The 20,149-nt window shown below is 40.0% G+C and overlaps 1 protein-coding gene across 3 annotated transcripts in view; it reads right to left on the bottom strand.

The window, feature by feature from the left end:
• The window catches only part of LOC137040002 (CD48 antigen-like), a 207,867-nt gene that overhangs the window by 175,385 nt on the left and 12,333 nt on the right, over nt 1-20,149 (bottom strand). The window contains exons 3-6 of one of the 3 annotated variants that reach the window (XR_010897797.1): nt 12,748-13,026; nt 11,131-11,316; nt 10,953-11,020; nt 3,187-4,727 (exon numbers count right to left, since the gene is read on the bottom strand). Coding sequence is in view for 2 of the 3 variants with exons in the window: in XM_067415402.1 (XP_067271503.1) it covers nt 4,677-4,727; nt 10,953-11,020; nt 11,131-11,316; nt 12,748-13,026 (584 nt within the window). In the remaining variant the exon portion in view is untranslated. Of the gene's footprint in view, nt 1-3,125; nt 4,728-10,952; nt 11,021-11,130; nt 11,317-12,747; nt 13,027-20,149 lie in introns of those variants that run through there. The other 2 variants (XM_067415402.1, XM_067415403.1) reach the window with 2 other exon arrangements.

The following is a 20,149-nucleotide window of genomic DNA, read 5'->3' as shown; positions in this document are numbered from 1 at the left end:
ATTGGACAGAACACATGCTGGGTTAAGCTAACCCAGTGGCATTTTAACCCAGCAGGCTGGACTGTTGAGAAAACCCAAAATGTAGTCAATTTTTTACCATTAATGGATTTTCTATTCTGGGTTATTCTTGCTGGGTTGTTCTTAAAAAAGCTCCTGTGCATTAGCCTACTGTAAAACTAGACAATCATGAAAGAACAAATGAAGAATGCATGTTTACACTGTTAAAACAATCATTTTTATTGCTTGAAAAATGGTACAATACACAAATGTGTTAAAATTGGCAACAATGACTGTAACATATTGTATGTTATACATATATGAGGTTATGAGGACATCTATTGGTCATCGGAGATAATGACATAAGGAGTCACAGGTGTATACGGGGTGAATGGGAAGTTCAATAAATGGCATGTGATGAGGCAGCATCTCGTCTTGGTCTGTCTGTCTAGAAAACATAACAATGACAACTACAAACCTAATATATTCTGTCAATTTATTCACGTTTAAAGCTGTCTAAGCAAGGTATACATTGTTTGAAATATAATTCAGATAAATCACAGTGTTGTTAGGACACTGTTTAGATAGTTCGTGAGCAGTTTTATTCTTCACCTAACTTTACTTTACATAGCCTATGAAGTATAAATGACAATTTTTCAGATGATATGCTGTCAGTTTATGCTGTGTTACTAACTGTTGTTTTAATTTTCATTCAGAGCCACAAATGTCAGCATCAGGCCCATCAACATCCTCATCATCATCACCAGCAGAAACTCAGGACCGTTTATGGGAACTGTTTGATAGCCGAATCCGTGAAGCCCAGACGATGCTGCAGCTGATGCAACAGTAGAAGAGAAAAAATACCTCAAGGATGCGTTTTTGCCCAGAACGCATGATCCATTAACCTATTTAATGTTAACTTAGTCTATTTAATTAAACAAGTAATTTTCCCTCATTTTTATGTACTTGATAAAATATTTGTGCATGCCAGTAACAAGTGTCCCTTGTGAGAGGATTTTTTCAAAGGCTGGAGAAATTATATGTAAAAAAGAAGTCCTTCAACAGCAGAGCAGTTCATATTTTTTAATAAAAAATTTTATATAACAACTGTGACACATTGTGGCTGTATTTATTTTATTAATCTTTATTTTTCATGAAAAAAAACTAAAGTAATTCACAACGAGGAGGCTACAGGTTACAAAACCAATTAGTTGTCAGACAGATGTTAAAAACTGTTGTTGTTTTTTTTACACACAGTAGATCACTGTCAAGGTTATTTCAGAGCAATACACCCAAGTGTCCACTAGATAGCATCATGCAGACGGGTGTCGGGTGGTGTTTAGAAGCTTCGGCTCATTTGCTTCAACTGTTTCAGTGATTCACGAAGCCTCAGTCTGCCCTTCACTAATTCAGGACAACACTAAATAAAAAATGTATGATTTTGTATGATCCTCTTATTTATTTAAAATTATTCACATTAAAGTTAGTAAAAGATCAAAGGTAACAAAGAAAATTGTAGCTTTAATAGCTTTAATTCATCTTTTTTATTTTATGTATAATTTATGCAGTTAAGACTGTAAAGTTATAGCCTAGAAATCTAGACGCACCCTAGCGGCAGCAAATTTAATTTTGCCCGCTAGTGTCGTCTAGGAACTCTCAATACCCTTCTGAGCTGTATTCCTCACAATCTGGATGGGCCAATCACATCGTGTATAGAGTCGGCGGGCGGGGCCATAATGACGACGGCCGAGGTGCGTTTGCGTGCTTCTAGTAAACACAGAAACTGGCGAACGGCGGTCTTTCGAACCAGCTTTGACCGCGACTCTGGAAGACTTGGAGTTAAGCTTTTCTCTGAGAAAAGAACAAAGAATGGCACTGAAGTCATTCTTAAAAAGGGAAGATGTGTTCGGAGTTTAGCCGACCGGATACGGTGAATGTTTAATCTATCAATGAGCTCTGCTTCACCTTCGTTGCTCTGGTTGGTTGTAGCGCTATCCTATCGCGTGCAGAGGGAGTTTGAAAGACAACCGTTTATCCCGCCCCTCGGATTGAGCTGTCAATGGTGAGTTTCCAGACCAAACATCTTGATGTGGGTCTGGCTTGTCAGGCTAGTAAAGTTACAGAACAGAATCACTTGTATATTTCCTGTTAGACAGGTAGGAAGGGCACAGATAGACATTATAATGGGTTTAAGTGAAGATTGTTTAAAGTGCACTTAAATTAAAAGTTGCTATTTTTTAAAGCTTAATAAATGCTGAAATTGATAGCTCTCAATTATACTGTAATGTTGAATGTCTATCAATTAAAGAAAATCATCATAAGGACATTAGTATCAGTGATACTGGCCTTCATTCATAAAAACCACATGCCATTATAAAAAATATTTAAAATATATTGTCTTTAAGTTGTTTCTACATTAATGTGGGGAGTAACTGTGAAGGTAATACAATATACAATATTAAAAACTTGGGATTAATTAAAGGGAAAAAAAGTGATTAATTAGTTAACATTTTTAATCGACTGACAGCGCAAATAGTCAATCTTGGGAGGGTGAATTCCTGGTTAAGAACACTAGACGGCGCTCTAGTACAGGATATGTTGTTTGTAACTCACTTTATGAATAAATTAGGCATATTAATTATTATAATTACATTTTAAGTGTAAGGCCTAGAACAATTTACTGTGGGAAATTGCACTTTTCTGCAGACAATTATTATAGTGATTTTTTTACCACGGTAAAACTGCGGTAATATGGTATCAGAAACCATTGTCATCAAAACAATTAGCATGGCCTTGTTATCCATGACACTGTGATAATACAATTTCTGCAGGCAAAAAAGCATATCTTTTAATGGATGGCCAATCTGACTCGGGTTGTTGACAGTTGTCATGCTATTGACAGATATTACCAATAAGGGTGTGATATCAAGAATGGATGAAACTCTTTAGAATGAACTTGTGATAAGTGTTGGAAAATAACTATTAAAACTAACGCAGTTTATCTACAGGATAACTGCATGAGTATCATATGTGTATAATTAAACAAGTACACAGTTTATGTAAATTTAATATTTTACAGTAAAAGAGCCTTTTTTATTTGAGAGCTTTTTTGTCTAGCATCAGCACTATATTTCACATAAAACAGAAGTTGTTCAGTTGTGGAAGTATTTTCAACCATATCCTATTTACACACACACACACACATGCACATTAACCAGAAACGTCCAGTAATAGACACATTCTCATGCAGAAGCTGTTTGTCCATCCAACAGATGAAACCACATTTCTTTCCAGATCTAAAGAAAGCAGACCACAAGTTTCAGTTTGACTCACAAAGTGTTGCCTGCACTCAGTGAATCACATTCATAACTCTAATTCTATTGAAAGCAATACTGTCAAAAGAGACCAAAAGTATCTAATATTTGTATTACATACCAGATTAAAGGTCTGCTCTAAAGTTGTATGTTTTAATCTAAATTTGCTCCTACGGAATAACAGCCGTCATATTTTTAAATAATGATGTTTTATCTGAGTACAGTGAAGAGAATATGTTTCTAGGACATATAACACCAGGGCTGTTTAAAGTCTGTACACTATTGCCAAAAGTATCGGTACACGCCTCATTATTATTGAATTCAGGTCTTCAATCACTTCATGGCCACAGGTGTATAAATCAAGCCCTAGGCATGCGGACGCTTCTACAAACATTAGTGAAAGAATGGGTTGCTCTCAGGAGCTCAGTGAACTCAAGCGTGGTACCGTGATAGGTTGCCACCTGTGCAATAAGTCCATTTGTGAAATTTCGTCACTACTAAATGTTCCACGCTCAACTGTAAGTGGGATTATAGCAAAGTGGAGCAATTGGGAACAACAGCAACTCAGCCATGAAATGGTAGACCACGTGAAATCACAGAGCGGGGTCAGCACATGCTGAGGGTCACAGTGCGCAGAAGTCGCCAACTACAGACCTCCAAACTTCGTGTTGCCTTCAGATTAGCTCAAGAACAGTGAGTAGAGAGCTTAATGGAATGGATTTTGTTGTGGTGTTGTTTTTCAGGGGTAAGGCTTTCTCTTAGTTCCAGTGAAAGGAACACCTAATGCTTCAGCATACCAAGACATTTTGGACAATTTCATGCTCACAACAGTTTCGGGACGGCCCCTTCCTGTTCCACCATGGCTGCGCTTCATTGCACAAAGCGTCAGTCCATAAAGACATGGATGAGCAGGTTTGGTGTGGATAAACTTGACTGGCCTGCACAGAGTCCTGAGCTCAACCCGACAGAAAACCTTTGGGATGAATTAGAGCGGAGACTGAGAGCCAGGCCTTCTCGTCCAACTTCAGTGCCTGACCTCACAAATGAGCTTCTAGAAGAATGGTCTTAAATACCCATAAACACACTACTAGACCTTGAGGAAAGCCTTCCCCAAAGAGCTGAAGCTGTTAGAGCTGCAAAGGGTGAGCCGCCTCCTTGTTAAACCCTACGGATTAAGAATGGGATAAAAGTCATAAAAGTTAATGTGTATGTAAAGGCAGGCGTCCCAAAACGTTTGGCAATAGTCTATAACTGTTGTAACAGCTTTTTTTGCAGAAAGCATGCAAGAGCGCTTCTTTGTTACTAAAGCTGTTGCTATTTATCTTCCTGGCATGTAACCCGTACAGGCATTAATGAGGATTTTGATCATTTTCCGGCGACACCTGCGTACACCACCTCTTCCTCCGTTTTGACTCCCTGAAAGAAAACACAAACACAGGAGTATCTCAGGAGACAGGACAGAAGAGTTTGTCAGAAATCACAGTTGCAAAAATGTATTGCTTGCTAGCATATCACAGTTGGTGTAAAAATGTATCCCCCCCAAAAAAATCATGTTGTTCCAAAAACGCAAGAGGTCCATTTTCGGAACACAAACGAAGATTTTTTTAATTAAATCTGACAGGTTTACCCTCCATTGCCCCATAAAGGTAGTAATTAGATCATTAAGTCGCTTTTATAAACAATGGTACTGACATATTTAAAATATATCGGCTTACAAGCTGCTTACAGTTAAAACAAAAAAGACCATGTCTGTGAAAACGGGGGATAGACTTCATATTTCAGCAGCAGGCTTTTGCACTTTAATATTCACAGACACTAGTTCATGTCGCTATTTGATTCCTTGTACAGCCTTTTTTGATTTATTAATCCAAAATTTGCCAAATTCTGTGACATTCTGCATGCCTAAAACGCAGTCACGCACTAAATACTGATTGAGTGTCGTTAAAAGTTGAATACGTTATACACTGCATTAAAGATGCTGTTTTTAGTATCTTTAATCTTTTTTTATGAAACAAACTTTGATTGCATATTTCAGGGTTCCTTCACGTTGGTGCTTTAATGGCGTGGTGCCTGTCTCCTTAAAACAGCAGTAATATCTCATTTTTTATCTCACATTTTCACTCTCACACACATTCGTGCATATATCAGCAGAAATATTAGCACATTTTCTCGCACTCTGGTTTTCTGAAGACCTCATTTTCCAGTTTAAGCGTGCCTGTAGCAAATACAGAACTGTTGAAAGTGTTTACACTTATCTGAAAGTGATGACTCGATCCTTTGGTCTGCCGCACGTTATTTTGATGATCCCTTTAAAACATTCTGTTGACTATAAGTAACATGGCATCTACATGTCAACTGACTCTTAATTTCATAATTTTTGGCTTTTTAATTTTTTTCATAAATTTGTCAATTTTAGATTTGTCAGTATGCCATCATTTCCTCATTTTACGTCATAATTATTATTAACCAAAACATGATTTATTTTTCTTATGTGGCAGATATTGGCCTTTTACACCGATCAGTCATAACATTATGACCACTGACAGGTGAAGTGAATAAGTCTATCTCCGCCCGTCTATCTCTTCATCACGGCACCTGTTAGTGGGTGGGGTGGGATATATTAGGCAGCAAGTGAACATTTTGTCCTCAAAGTTGATGTGTTAGAAGCAGGAAAAATGGGCAACTGTAAGGATTTGAGCTTGTGTGTCTAGTGGAGTCCATGCCTTTTGTCAGTAAATAGAGGACCAACACAATATTAGGAAGGTGGTCAAAATGTTATGCCTGATTGGTGTATATAGAGCCCCTATTATAGCCTAAAAATCTAGACGCACCCTAGCGGCAGCAAATCTAATCTGCCCACGAGTGTCGTCTAGCAACTCTCAATACCCTTCTGAGCTGGAAAAGCCAAACTCTGGTCGGGCCAATCACATCGTGTATAGAGTCGGTGGGCAGGGCCATAATGACGACCGAGTTGCGTTTGCGTGCTTCTAGTAAACACGGAAACTGGCAAACGGCGGTCTTTCAAATCAGCTTTGACCGCGACTCTGGAAGACTTGGAGTTAAGCTTTTCTCTGAGAAAAGAACAAAGAACGGCACTGAAGTCATTCTTAAAAAGGGAAGATGTGTTCAGAGTTTTGCTGACCGGATACGGCGAATGTTTAATCTATCAAGATTGAGCTCCGCTTCACCTTCGTTGCTCTGGTTGGTTGTAGCGCTATCCTATCGCGTGCAGAGGGAGTTTGAAAGACAACCGTTTATCCCGCCCCTCGGATTGAGCTGTCAATGGTGAGTTTCCAGACCAAACATCTTGATGTGGGTCTGGCTTGTCAGGCTACCCCTATTATGCATTTACATGATTTTATTTTTGGGCTCTAGTAGAATATGTTTCGATCATTTAATTTTGCACAAATATTTGTCCTCTTTGTGATCCAACTTCACATCCAGAAGTACTGCACTTTATAATGTGTGTAATAACAGTTGATATTGATCCATCTTTAAGAAGCAACTTCCAAACCTTGTTTTACTGACTCTCATTGGCAAAGCAGCCCAGTGAACATTGATTCACTCAAACATGTTCTGAAAGATTCAGCAAAAGGTGATGAAGGACCTAAATAGGACCAAAAAATAACATTCTAGGTTGGTCCCCTAAAGGCCATACAAACGTCATGGGAATGTAGAGACCACTTCCCTGAACAAGATATGTTGCAGCACAGTCCCGAATTAAACATATCCATCTGACTAACAGGGAACCGTATGAGAACACTCCGTTAATATCCCAAATGTCCTCAAAATGGAAGTTCCCCTAAAAGGAACCTTGAACTGCAGCACTTTCGAAACCAAAAGAGGGTGTTTTAGGAACGTCCCTAATGTTCTCTAAAGGTTTTGGATTCTCATGACCTTTAGAGACATTTTATGGAATGTTGCGCAAGGTAACGAGAAAGTCCCCTCCTACGTGGGAATGTGCAAAGTTGTGATGCACTGTGCAATAGTCGAAGAAGAGTGGGTGCCCTTTAAGAACCTAGGCTAAATCCGAAATCGCCCCCTATATCCTCAATAGGGCATTATTTGAGGGGACAGCCATTTGTAATTGTTCAAAAGCATAGTGGACATTATTGCATGCACTCACTCTATCCCACATTGCACCACATTAACGAGTGTACAGCTGATGTATGCTCAATGATATGAATGAACTCAACTGTATTAGTTGACTAATGTAGGGAACAGTGATTGAGGGTTTAGGGGGGAATTTTGGACACAGCCCTAGTCATCAGGTATATTAGTCTGCTGCCACACTAAGATGTAATGCACAGATCCAGTATATTTGTACAAATTGGATTTTCTACCATTGTTTACTTAAAGCTACACTGTGTGCTATTCCCCCCCCCCCCATCTAGGTAAAGGTATATGACCATCCAGTGGATATTAGTTTCTGTTCCTCTCAAATCTGATTTCGTTTTAACGTTCTACGGTGGCTGATTTAGTCCAAGATTAACATGGCTTCCAGTTCGACCTCGTCCACGAGTGCCATCGAAATGCGAAAGTTGAAACTTGAATTTACGGGTATGTCCCTCTTGCGATATTTTTTTCCCAGGATGGTAGGGGAAGGTACCGCCTTTTTCGTCTCTGATTGGCTAGAAGCGTTCTCCTCCGATTGTCTCACGTTCATGGCAGGCTGTCAGCTAGTCTGTTTTGATCGTCTTTATAACAGAAGTAGCTAAACGAATTCAATCCAACATACTAAGAAAAGCGCTATATGTCCGTGTCTTCAGATTTATATTTCAAGTTCACAATTTCATAGAAGAGACACCACAGTATAATTCACATATGAAAGATTTTATTTATTGTGAACCTAACATTGCATAAACTTGCTAGTAATTGACAATTTTAGTGCATGTTAAACATAATAATTGTGTGTGTGTGTGTGTGTGTTTGTGTGTGTTTTGTGACCTATGAGGACACAAATAATGACATGGGTATGACAGGTATTACAAGGAGAGGGTGAAATATGAGGACATTGGCCATGTCCCCTTCAAAATGCTTATAAATCATACAGGATTCATTTTTTTTTAGAAAGTAAAAATGCAGAATGTTTCCTGTGATAGGTAGGTTTAGGGGTTGTGTGTGTGTGTGTGTGTGTGTGTGTGTGTGTGTGTGTGTGTGTGTGTGTGTGTGTGTGTGTGTGTGTGTGTGTGTGTGTGTGTGTGTGTGTGTGTGTGTGTGTGTGTGTGTGATGGGTAGGTTTAGGGGCAGGGGCAGTGTAAGGGGATAGAAAATACGTTTTTTACAGTATAAAAATCAATACGCCCTAGGAATGTCCCCATATGCCACAAAAACCAACTTGTGTGTGTGTAGGCAATTTTGGATTGACTTTGTTTACTTCTGTTGTAAAGACCATCAAAACAGTCTCTGACAGCCTGCCATGAACGTGAGATGTATAACCAATCGAAAAATATTGCATCCCTCTTTGGCTAATGTACTTTCAAGATGGAGGGGCAACATGGCGAACAATTTCCAACAAATGTAAATCGACATGGGGAGTTGAATAACTCCACGGTTCATTTTCAGGAATCACCACTGTTTGACTCTGTGGCAAGGGGGGCGTGGTTCAGCGAGGTCTGCAGCGGGAGAGAGAGCCGCGGGACGAGCGGTAAGTGAGTGGGTTGGACGCAGATTAATAACACCTGTCTCTTGTTCCAGTAATGAGCGCGGAGAGGGGATAAAACGCCAGCGGAACCAGAGGACAGGGAGAGAGAGAGCCGGACTGTTGACGCGAACCCCAGAGACTGAGTTTACCGGAAGCCGGAAGTGCCGACCCGTAAGTGATCGTTGTGTTGAGAGAAAAGCACACCATTGAGTGTGCTGATGTGTTTTGAGCATTATAATAAATAGAAAGCGTCAACAGTCCAACCGACCCCCGTGTCCTCTTCCTTCCTTCTTTACGAACTTTGCTACAGACTCATCTTACACTCATTTACTTCCATCTCTTCTACATACACTTTACACCATCCAAAACTTTTGTTCCCAACAATTCTTTGAAACCATTTTTGTAGGATGATCCTCTTTATGTCCTTTAAATGGTAGTTCACCCAAAAATGAAATTTCTTTCATTAACTCCTCTCCCCAATGTCGTTCCTCACCCGTAAGACCTCCGTTCATCTTCAGACACAGTTTAAGATATTTTAGGTTTAGTCCGAGGCCTTTCTGTCCTTTGAATGTAAGTGTATGCACACTTGCTGTCCACGTCCAGAAGGGAATGAAAACATCATCAGAGTAGTCCATATGGGACATCAGTTGGTTAGTTAAAATGATTGTAGAGCCGCTGTAGTGAGATGGGCTTTGTAACGACGTCTTTAGTGCCTTTATGGGTCTTGAGAGAGGAAATGACATTGGTGTCAATGAAGGCCTTTCTGAGCCATCGGATTTCAACACTAATATCTTAATTTGTGTTCCGAAGATGAACGGAGGGCTGACGGGTGTCGAACGACATGAGGTGCAAAGGTGATATTGAACTAACATCACTTCCTAACATTGATTCATTGACAACGTTATGTTGAAAAATATCACTTTGGAATGTTGAATCAATGATATCAGTATTGATTTGTGGTTGAAATATCAATATTGCTTCAGCAAAAATTGTGAAGAGTGATACTGAACCAACATCACTTTGTAACATTATAGGAAGTGTATGTAAGATTGTGGACAAAACTGGTACTGCAATCACTTTCAAATGACTGTAGAGCGGTGTATCCCCCTCCCCCTCCCCCTGACTCGAGGTTGCCAGATTGGCTGCAGGATCAGAAGGAACGTTTGTAGATCTGCAGCTGTGATAACTAGAACAGATCTGGCAACCCGGATGCGGAAACGCTACTGACTGCGTGATTGGTCGATTAGGTGGAGGGCGGAGCTTCAGGCCAAAAGACAACATGTCAACATCAACATCATTTGAGGGCTGCAACAACTTTTAAATGACAATATCCTGGCCGGACTACTATCGTCAGTGATAGAAGTGTTTGAAATGAACATGATTTCTTAATGTCTAGTGACATATCAGGGCCACTTTATGGTGAATTAAAATACATTTCTTACATACAGTTCCTTTAATTCAATGTGATTAGCGCTGATGCATCAACACTGACTCAACATTGTTTCTAAGATTACGGTAGATGCTATCTGGGTATCAATGTATGTTTAAGTGATTGTAACTTGACATTGAGCTGAATTGAGTGGCTTGCTCTCAGGTTTGCACATTTACTTTGCGTTCTGTCAGAATAACTGGCATCTTGTTTTAGACTGAATTATTTTGTATCACTCCGAAGTCCAGTGAACTTCCTGTTTTTATGTTATCTATCTGTGCTGCATGATATTTTCTCATAACTAACTTCATCTTTTTGCTAAGTTGACGTTAATACTGGTGAGGCATTTTTTTAGTGGTTTGGTTCCCCTGAAGTTCCTCAAAATCACACATATTTATTTGTAGAAATTGTAAAATAAGTATCTAACATTGTAATATTATTTAAAATTTCTATACATTATAATAATTATAATTATTATTTTGATAATTATTAGATAAGAAAAATAAAGAATGGTTATGGGACAAAAACATAATTCTAATATATTAAATATGCAAATATATCATCTTACCGATTTTTGTGCTTTCCTTTTGTAGAATGTCGGATCAGCGTACGTGATCTCTTCATTACGAGCCTGATCTGTTTCAACAAAAATAATAATAGATGTACATTAAAACAACAAAACTTTATTACTTCAGGTATATAATTTTATATTCGTTTTTGCAGATGTATCAGCAGTAGCCACTTGCCATCTTGGTCTGTTTTTCTGTGTTTCCTGTAGATGCAGAAGATCCCGACTGCAACAAGCAACAGAAATCCAACAGCAGCAGCAGCAATGCCAGCAGCGGCGGCAGCAGAAATCGGTGGGATCGGATGGCCTTTAGGAGAGTTTGAAGAGTTTGAAGTAGGATGTGAAGTCGGCTGTGGGACTGATGCTGTAACAGTTATCAGTGTGAGTGAATGTGTCTTACCATAACAAACCAAACAGCTGCACAACTGAGTTAACACTAAACAGCCTTGCACCTGCTTTATGAGTGTAGACTATAGAACAGTACACTCTATGCGAAGAACAAAAATTTAGTTTGCTGTGAGTATTTTTTTGGACCAGGCTGTATTGACGCTTTATTTTTTTTATTTTTCAGGCTGTATTTTTTTAAGAAATGAAGCTCCAGAGGAGCTTAAAGGTGCCCTAGAATAATTTGATATGTGTAATTGTTCTCAGATATCTACATAGAGGGTATGTGGCTTATTTAAGGGCAGCAATTGTCCAGATACAGTTTTACAGGTCCATTTACAACCCTATAAATTGTCCCTAGGATGTAATGCTCTGTTTTTGCCTTATTTGGAAGAGTCATGAATATTAATGTTGAGCTCTGCTCTGATTGGCTTATTTCAGCAGCTCACAGCAGTTCAGTGAGTCCTGACCGTCCTGACAGAACACAGACCGACTAAATGAAACTAAGCAAAACATCTCAAATGGAGATTGATAAAATGCAGCTTACTTGTTTATTGGTGTTTTCAGATCATCCATGCGCGAGAAAGAGCTCGCGTTCGTGCGGTTGCCAGATTTCAGTGATATAAATCCCCCAAACAGAGCTTTTCTGTGAAAAGAAACTCGTATACTCTCCAGTGTTTTACCTAAACATGTCCAATCTGACAACCATATGCACGCGAGCTCTCTCTCTCTCGCACACGGACGATATGAAAACACTAATAAACAAGTAAGCTGCATTTTATCAATCTCCACTGACTTTGAACTTATATGGTAGAAAAGGTGACGTTTGCTAGAAGGATTGCGTGAACGATCTGTAAGCAAAGTATCTACTGTTGTATTTTGTAATACAAAATAATTTTAACCTTTGTCATTAGACACACTATTTAGTTTGGTATGGTAACATTACTTGGAGTTTCCTATTGTTAGCTGTAAGCATCTTGCGTTATCTAGACAATACGGTCTCTCTAAGAAACATTCAATTTAATCAGAAATTGTTTAAACAGTCAATAAGTGGATAAATTACTTACTTCTTGCAGGATAGTGGCCCCTTTCTTCAGTTTACAGTGAAGCTTGTTTGAAATGGGCCGAACAAATGAACAATTTGTTGTGGTATCCGATTATTATAAACCTCAACCATGTGTCATGAGAGCCGTTTTTGCTATCTTCGAGTGTCTTGTTTACCATCAGTAGATTATGCTTGTTTGGACAGATGCAACTCTTATTATTTTACTATGGCAAGGTTAATTCAATTTGTCATTCTAGGGCACCTTTAAATGTTGTTTTTGTGATTATAGTGCAAAAATCTCACAATTAATAATTGTGCAGTATTATATTTGTCGCTTCCAGTCAAAAGATAGCACCTTTCATGTACCTGCACATGTGTGGCAGAGTTGAGTGATGTCCAGATGTTGAGTCTGGTTGCTGATGGGATTGTTCAGCACACAGCTGTAGGTGTTTTTATCCTGATATTCCACCTCCAGAGGTAGAGAGAGACTGATGCTGAGATCAGACACACTGATGCTGGACAATAAACTGTTTCCTTTGAACCAGGAGAGAGTCACATGACTCACATTCAACACCGAACACACCAGTGAACAATTTGATGAACAGTTTGAAGAGTTACTGATGATGACAGGAACAGGCAGAGGAGCTGGAATAAAGATAATAAAGACTATGTAGTGAAAATTTGGCAACAAATAATTGATTTTGTTCAATAATTTGAGCCAATCACAGACATGTTTGTTGATTTCTTGAACGCAATGGCCAATCACAGGTGTTGAAGTTACAATCCATTCACCACTTAAGTTTTTGTCCAGTGTTGATTTTTGCATGCACGTAAATCCTCTCTAACAAAGTGTGGACATTATGCAACCAAAAGATTAATTGTGTAGTGTTGGCGCGTTTGTTCTATTTTTAGATCATTGGTTTTGACGTGTAGATTTCTTGGAAGTGATTTAAAATAAAATGCAATGTCCATAACGTAAAGTTGCATCTTCCAATCCATTTATCGTCTGTTTCTTTAAAGATAATTTAAAAAATAAAATAATTCATTGCATTTCATCAAAACCATCAATTCAAGTTCATCACGTACGGTCAAAACGTTTGTCTGACCTTCTTTGCGCACACTTCTGTTGACTTGACAACATTGTGGCAAGCAGCGGGGCAAGGGACCGCGAGAGCGGGCCACTCGAGTGGTAACGAATACCAGCTGCGTGACACATCGGTCTCGTCTCTCGGCCAAGAGAGAGGACCAGGCCTGGATTTATGTTATGTTTTGTTTACGTTTTATTATGTGTGTGTGGGCAGTCGTCCGTAAGGGGCTGCCCACGGTTTTACTTTCGTTTTGTTTATTTATTTTTACATTAAAAAGTTTGTTAAACGTTCGCCGGTTCCCGCCTCCTTCCTTCCATCCACGAACTTCGTTACAAACATAAAAACATTATGCCCTGTAGTGGCGTGGAAGGCAAATTACATAAACCCATCAATGCTCCTACACACCGGGCCCCTAATTATTTATGACTGAAGGCCATAAATAATTACATAACATTTTTACATAAGGCGCCACGCTAATAAAAATATATTTTCCAAATCTGCAAGTCTCCAACACTTTCCCAAGCATCCAAGAATTGCAAGGAGCTGCAGTGTCTGCAATGAGAACAGTGTCACCTGGTTGAAAATTTCGTCTTTTTCATCAAACAGCCCGAGCGGCAGGATTGTTTTTTTTTTTTTCTTAATTTTTAGTTTTTTCTTTTTTGAATTCTGAGAAATGAAGACAATACTTTCCATACCATCCTTTTGGTGCGTTATGGTGCACACCACCATAATGTGAAGCCGCAGGCTGATTAAGGCCCTGTCCATATTGAGACGTGTTTAGCAATATACGTATCAATTTTGTATCGTATCAGTGTTTCGTCCACACGGATCCGGCGTTTTGGGAGCATGAAAACGATGAAAATAACACCCTTGCATTTTCGTGTGTACAGCCAGGGGCGTAGCACCAAATTTTGGGCCCTGGGTACAAACCATCTTGCTGGGCCCCCGTACCATGTATGTGTATGTATAGAACCCCCCCAGCCATCAGTTGCTCACCCATTTTCCCTGTCTGTTGCCTGCAAAAGACATAGCTTGAAATGATTTTCCTGGAAGCTGCATTGCCGTGGTTGATACTTTCTTCTTAATGTGGAACAAATACAGTTTCTTCCATCATGGCCAGTCTGTTCATGGATGCGCTTAATGGAAATATGTTGATCTCTGGACAGAATTACAGGATGCTTTACTACTTCCAGCACTGCAATCTTATTTTAGATTTCTCAGGTTATAATGTAGCAATTTCCATGCTGAAACTTTCTCGCTGATAGAACTGGATGATAATTGTATTTCTGCTTTAAAGAGGTCATCTGTAGAAGAGCATTGTCCTCCTGAGGAAGCTTTAATTTCCAGCATTTTTTGTTCCCTCTTGTTTGGGTCATTTTATGCAGTAAAATGCTGCTTACTATGGTGGCTCAGTTCCAGTAAAACACTCTCTAATTTCTATAACTATGTTACTTCTACTTAGCCGGACAAGCCAGACCCACATCAGGATGTTTGGTCTGGAAACTTACCATTGACAGCTCAATCCGAGGGGCAGGATAAACGGTTGTCTTTCAAACTCCCTCTGCACGTGATAGGATAGCGCTACAACCAACCAGAGCAACGAAGGTGAAACAGAGCTTGTTGATAGATTAAATATTTGCCGTATCCGGTCGGCAAAACTCCTAACACATCTTCCCTTTTTAAGAATGACTTCAGTGCCGTTCTTTTCTCAGAGAAAAGCTTAGCTCCAAGTCTTCCAGAGTCGTGGTCAAAGCTGATTTAGAAAGACCGCCGTTCACCAGTGTCTGTGTTTACTAGAAGCACGCAAACGCACCTCGGCCGATGTTATTATGGCCCTGCCCACCGACTCTATACACGATGTGATGTGCCCGGCAAGAGTTTGGCGATTACAGCTCAGAAGGGTATTGAGAGTTGCTAGACGACACTCGCGGGCAGATTAGATTTGCTGCCGCTAGGGTGCGTCTAGATTTCTAGGCTAATTTCTACTTTTGTCGTTTCCAATCTTAAAAGTATGTCATTAGTCTATGAGTGGCATTATTGGCATCCACTACTGTGGGGAAGGCGGCGTGGTTCTGCGAGGTCTGCAGCAGGAGAGAGAGCTCAGAGCGGCAGGTAAGTAGGTCAAGCACAGATGACGAACACCTGTTTCTGATTGTAGTAATTGGGATGGAGAGAGCGCATTTATGCCGTGGCCGGGAGAGAGTTGGACTGGGACTTCGCATGCACAGCAGAGTAACTGAGAGACTGACACCGAGATCGCGAGGCCATTTCTTCTTCAATCACTCCTGCACTCACTCACATTGTCGACACTTCTCTTCACACAGGAACCTTTCCCACAGCATTTAAGCAGGCTCAGGTAACCCCACTGCTTAAGAAACCCTCTCTGAATCCAGCACTTTTAGAAAACTACCGACCAGTATCCCTTTTGCCTTTCATTGCAAAGACCCTTGAGCGAGTTGTGTTCAATCAACTCTCTATGTTTCTTGAACGGGACAACCTCCTGGACAACAACCAATCCGGCTTCAAAAGCGGCCATTCGACTGAGACTGCCTTGCTCTCGGGCACTGAGACTGACAAAAGCAGCTTCCAAATCCTCAGTGCTCATCCTGCTAGATCTGTCTGCTGCTTTTGACACAGTTAACCACCAGATCCTCCTGTCAACACTTAAGAAGACGGGGATCTCAAGAACTGCTCTCCAGTGGTTCAGGTCTTACCTCTCTGGTAGGTCCTACAGGGTGTCATGGAGAGGTGAAGTGTCTAAGTCACATCATCTAGCTACTGGTGTTCCCAAGGGCTCAGTGCTTGGACCACTTCTCTTCTCCATCTACATTTCATCATTAGGCTCTGTCATTCAGAAACACGGCTTCTCCTATTACTGCTATGCTGATGACACTCAACTATACTTCTCATTTCAACCAGATGATCCTACAGTCAGTGTTCGTATCGCTGCCTGTCTGACAGACATTTCTGACTGGATGAAAGAGCATCACCTTCAACTCAATCTTGCAAAGACAGAATTACTTGTTTTCTCAACCAACCCAGCACTTCATCAAAATTTCTCCATTCAGCTTGGTTCATCAACCATAACTCCATCCAGGACAGCCAGGAACCTTGGAGTTGTGATTGATGACCAGTTAAACTTCACTGACCACATTACTGCAACAGCCCGGTCCTGCAGATTTGCCTTATACAACATTAGAAAGATTAGACCCTTCCTATGCACAACTCCTGGTTCAAGCTCTTGTTCTCTCCAGACTGGACTATTGTAATGCTCTTCTGGCTGGGCTTCCAGCATGCACTATCAAACCCTTGCAGCTGATCCAGAATGCAGCGGCGAGAGTGGTCTTTAATGAGCCGAAGAGAGCTCATGTTACGGCTCTCTTGATCAGACTTCACTGGTTGCCAATGGCTGCTCGCATCAAATTCAAGGCACTAGTTCTCGCCTACAAAACAACCACTGGCTCTGCAACAATATACCTAAACTCGCTTGTTCAGACTTACACACCCTCCAGAAGCTTGCGTTCTGGCGAACCACGTTCCACGTTTGGCCATCAGGTGGGCCGTCCTCACCCTTCGCTATTACCTCCTGGGACGGGAGTTGACCCTCTGTTCGGATCACGCCCCCTTGCAGTGGCTCCACCGCATGAAGGATGCCAACGTGTGGATCACCCGTTGGTATTGGGGGGGGGGGGGGCATGGCGTGGTTCTGTGTGGTCTGCAGCGGGAGAGAGAGCTCAGAGCAGAGCGGCAGGTGAGTAGGTCAAGCACAGATGACGAACACCTGTTTCTGATTGCAGTAATTGGCAGTGCATTTAAGCCGCAGCCGGGAGAGAGTCGGGAGAGAGAGTTGGACTGGGACTTTGCATGCACAGCAGAGAAACTGAGAGACTGACACCGAGAGACTGATTTAGAAGGAGCGATCCATATCGTGGAGAAACTGACAGACTGACACAGAGTGTCTGATTTAGAAGGAGCGATCCATATCGTGGAGAAACTGACAGACTGACACAGAGTGTCTGATTTAGAAGGAGCGATCCATATCGTGGACAAACTGAGTTATCTCACACACACACACGTGTGTTTGTTTTTGTTTTGAAAAGACTGAACAAAGATAGCGAGTCCCAGTCAAACCCGACCCCTGTCTTCTTCCTTCCTAATACAACAAACTTTACTACAACTATATTTGTCGTGTATAAAAAGCTCCCTTTTTATTTCTGGATCATCATCCAAAATATGTCACAATGCTGTGGTTCAACCACTTCTCTTTTGGTTTCCACAGACACTGGACCATGTAACCACCTCTTGCTGCTTATGAGCTTCTGTACCGTCATTCCTTTAGACACATCATCTGGTGGATTTTGACAAGTATTGATGAACTTTCATTGTGTCAAAGTCAAAGCCTCTCTAATAACAGATACCCTATTTGCAACAAAGGTACAAAACCTTTTTTTTTTACATTCTTCATGTATTTCAGGACAGATGTGCTATCAGTCCAAAAACACAAGATTCACTCAAATCCAGCAGTAGTTCTGTTCTGAGCATTTTATCAATGCGAACAGCTAAAGCAGCAGAAAGGACACATGAAGCGTGTTATGACTATTCTGTCATTTATGTTACAGAGCCATATCCCTTTTCACTGGCTTCTGAAAAGTGGTGTAATTAAGCTTAAACAGGCTGTCCAAACTCACGTGGCTTCAAACGTTGGTCAACTGAAATTGAATGTGTCTGCCTGCACACTCCATTGGAGCCCTATAGCCCTTTCTACCGGCAGTTGATTCTGGTCCAAGTTAAGTTCAATTTTATTTTTGGATCTGTCTTACTCTGGAATGGATTGCATAACCTCATGGCTGTTGCGACCCACTGTGTCAGATGGAAACCACCATTGTGACATCTGGATTGCTTCCTCATCTGATGGTAAACTCTTTAGATAATCATCCATGTAGAAATTAGGAAACGTAGGAAGTCTTTATTCTCATCCACCAAGCATTGCCTGAATATCAGTCATGAAGGCAACTGGTTCCTGCCTAGGCCTAAGAAGAACCTCAATCAGTGATCTGGTGAGGTTAGGGCCTTTTAGTAATTGACTATTCAAAGAAGTTCATTTGAATTCTGCTCCGGTGGAGAATATACCAAACCATACCATCATGCCGCTCAAGTTGTTGCTTTGGCACCTTTTCAGCATAGCCCTACTCAAATAGTATTGATGAAATTGGTGTATTCTTCCTGGAACTTCTTATTCTTATTATCATAGCTATCAAAATCCAGTGTTCTGTATTTTGCGTACGTGAGTTTGTGTTGTAGATGTCTATAAAATTATTATTATTTTTTAAATTGTGTTCTTTTTTAATTTAAAAATTGATTTCTTACAGCTCTTACAGGTTGTTGGCCTTGTTTGTTTTGTTGCTTCTATTGCTCTCCCCTTTTTTGTAAGTCGCTTTGGATAAAAGCGTCTGCTAAATGATTAAATTTAAATGTAAATTCTTTCCAAATGTTTTCCTTATTCCAAGGAAGCAGTTTGGCAATGCAGAGATTGTTAGGCATAGTAACATCCTTGCTCTTGAAAGGCAGTTTCAAATTGTAATGTCCCTCACTGAAGTTTACAAACTCTTCCATAATTTCCATGAACTTAGTATCTTCTTTAGACATTTCTTCCTTGTCTTCAGATGTGTTTTAATTAAAATCACGCTGGTATTGCTTTTCCAATAGCAATTCCAATATTTTTACATAAATCCTGTTAGCGGTATGGTATTTACTTTGGCAACTTCCAATGGAACATTTATAACCCACTCCAATATGGTTCAAATGGCATAAAGGACATCTCCATGGCTATTAACAACTTCCCAGACCTCAAGTAACTTAGAGGCATTGGTACCAATCAATTACTCTACATCCACATGAATGTGTGGAATGTGAATGCCATCAAGATATGGCCACTCACCCAAGTCATCATTTATCATTTTTGATAATGTTAGCTGGGCTTACAGACATCTTGTTTTTTGTGTAGATTTCTGTAAGCCCATAAAAGTCTTTGCCAGTAAGGCCTGAAATCTCCAGATTATTTACAGACAATTTAAGGGGTTACTTGGATTACTCTTAAACTTTGTTGGATTTGGATGTTTGTTGGAGTTGGATGTTAAATATTTGCCTTCATTTCCTCAACTGTGGGTCTCTCAACATCAGTAATGCTAGTGGCAAAGCCTTAAACTTCCTTTAAGTTTGGGCTTTTTTTGGCTTTAAGTTCTGAGTTTTCTTTGTTGTACCTTTCTCGTTTTGCTATGTGCATTATGCTAAATAATAGTTATTTTGTGTAGGGTGACCAAACGTCCTGTTTTCCCAGGACATTTCCTGTCCTGGCCCTACACTGTAAAAAAAAAAGAGTTGTTTTTTGTTGGTTTAACTTAAAAAAGTAAGTAACCTGGTTGCCTTAAAAATGTGAGTTTATTGAAATAAAAAAATTGAGTTGATACAATAAAGGAAATTTGTTTAATAAATTGAAACTCAAAATATTTTTGTATAAAAAATTTGATAAATCATCTATTTGGCATGTTTCACTGCATCATCACAAATAAAACACACACAATTACCCAATATGCTAACAAAATCTTTTAATAATATTTTAATAAAGGTTGTTGAATCTCAAAAAATGTTCATTGTATGAACTCAAAATTTTAATTTCAAAG

This window comes from Pseudorasbora parva, chromosome 14 (genome assembly GCF_024679245.1).
Source record: "Pseudorasbora parva isolate DD20220531a chromosome 14, ASM2467924v1, whole genome shotgun sequence".
NCBI classification, from domain to species: Eukaryota; Metazoa; Chordata; class Actinopteri; order Cypriniformes; family Gobionidae; genus Pseudorasbora; species Pseudorasbora parva.
This window is presented reverse-complemented; position numbering and strand designations above follow the sequence as displayed.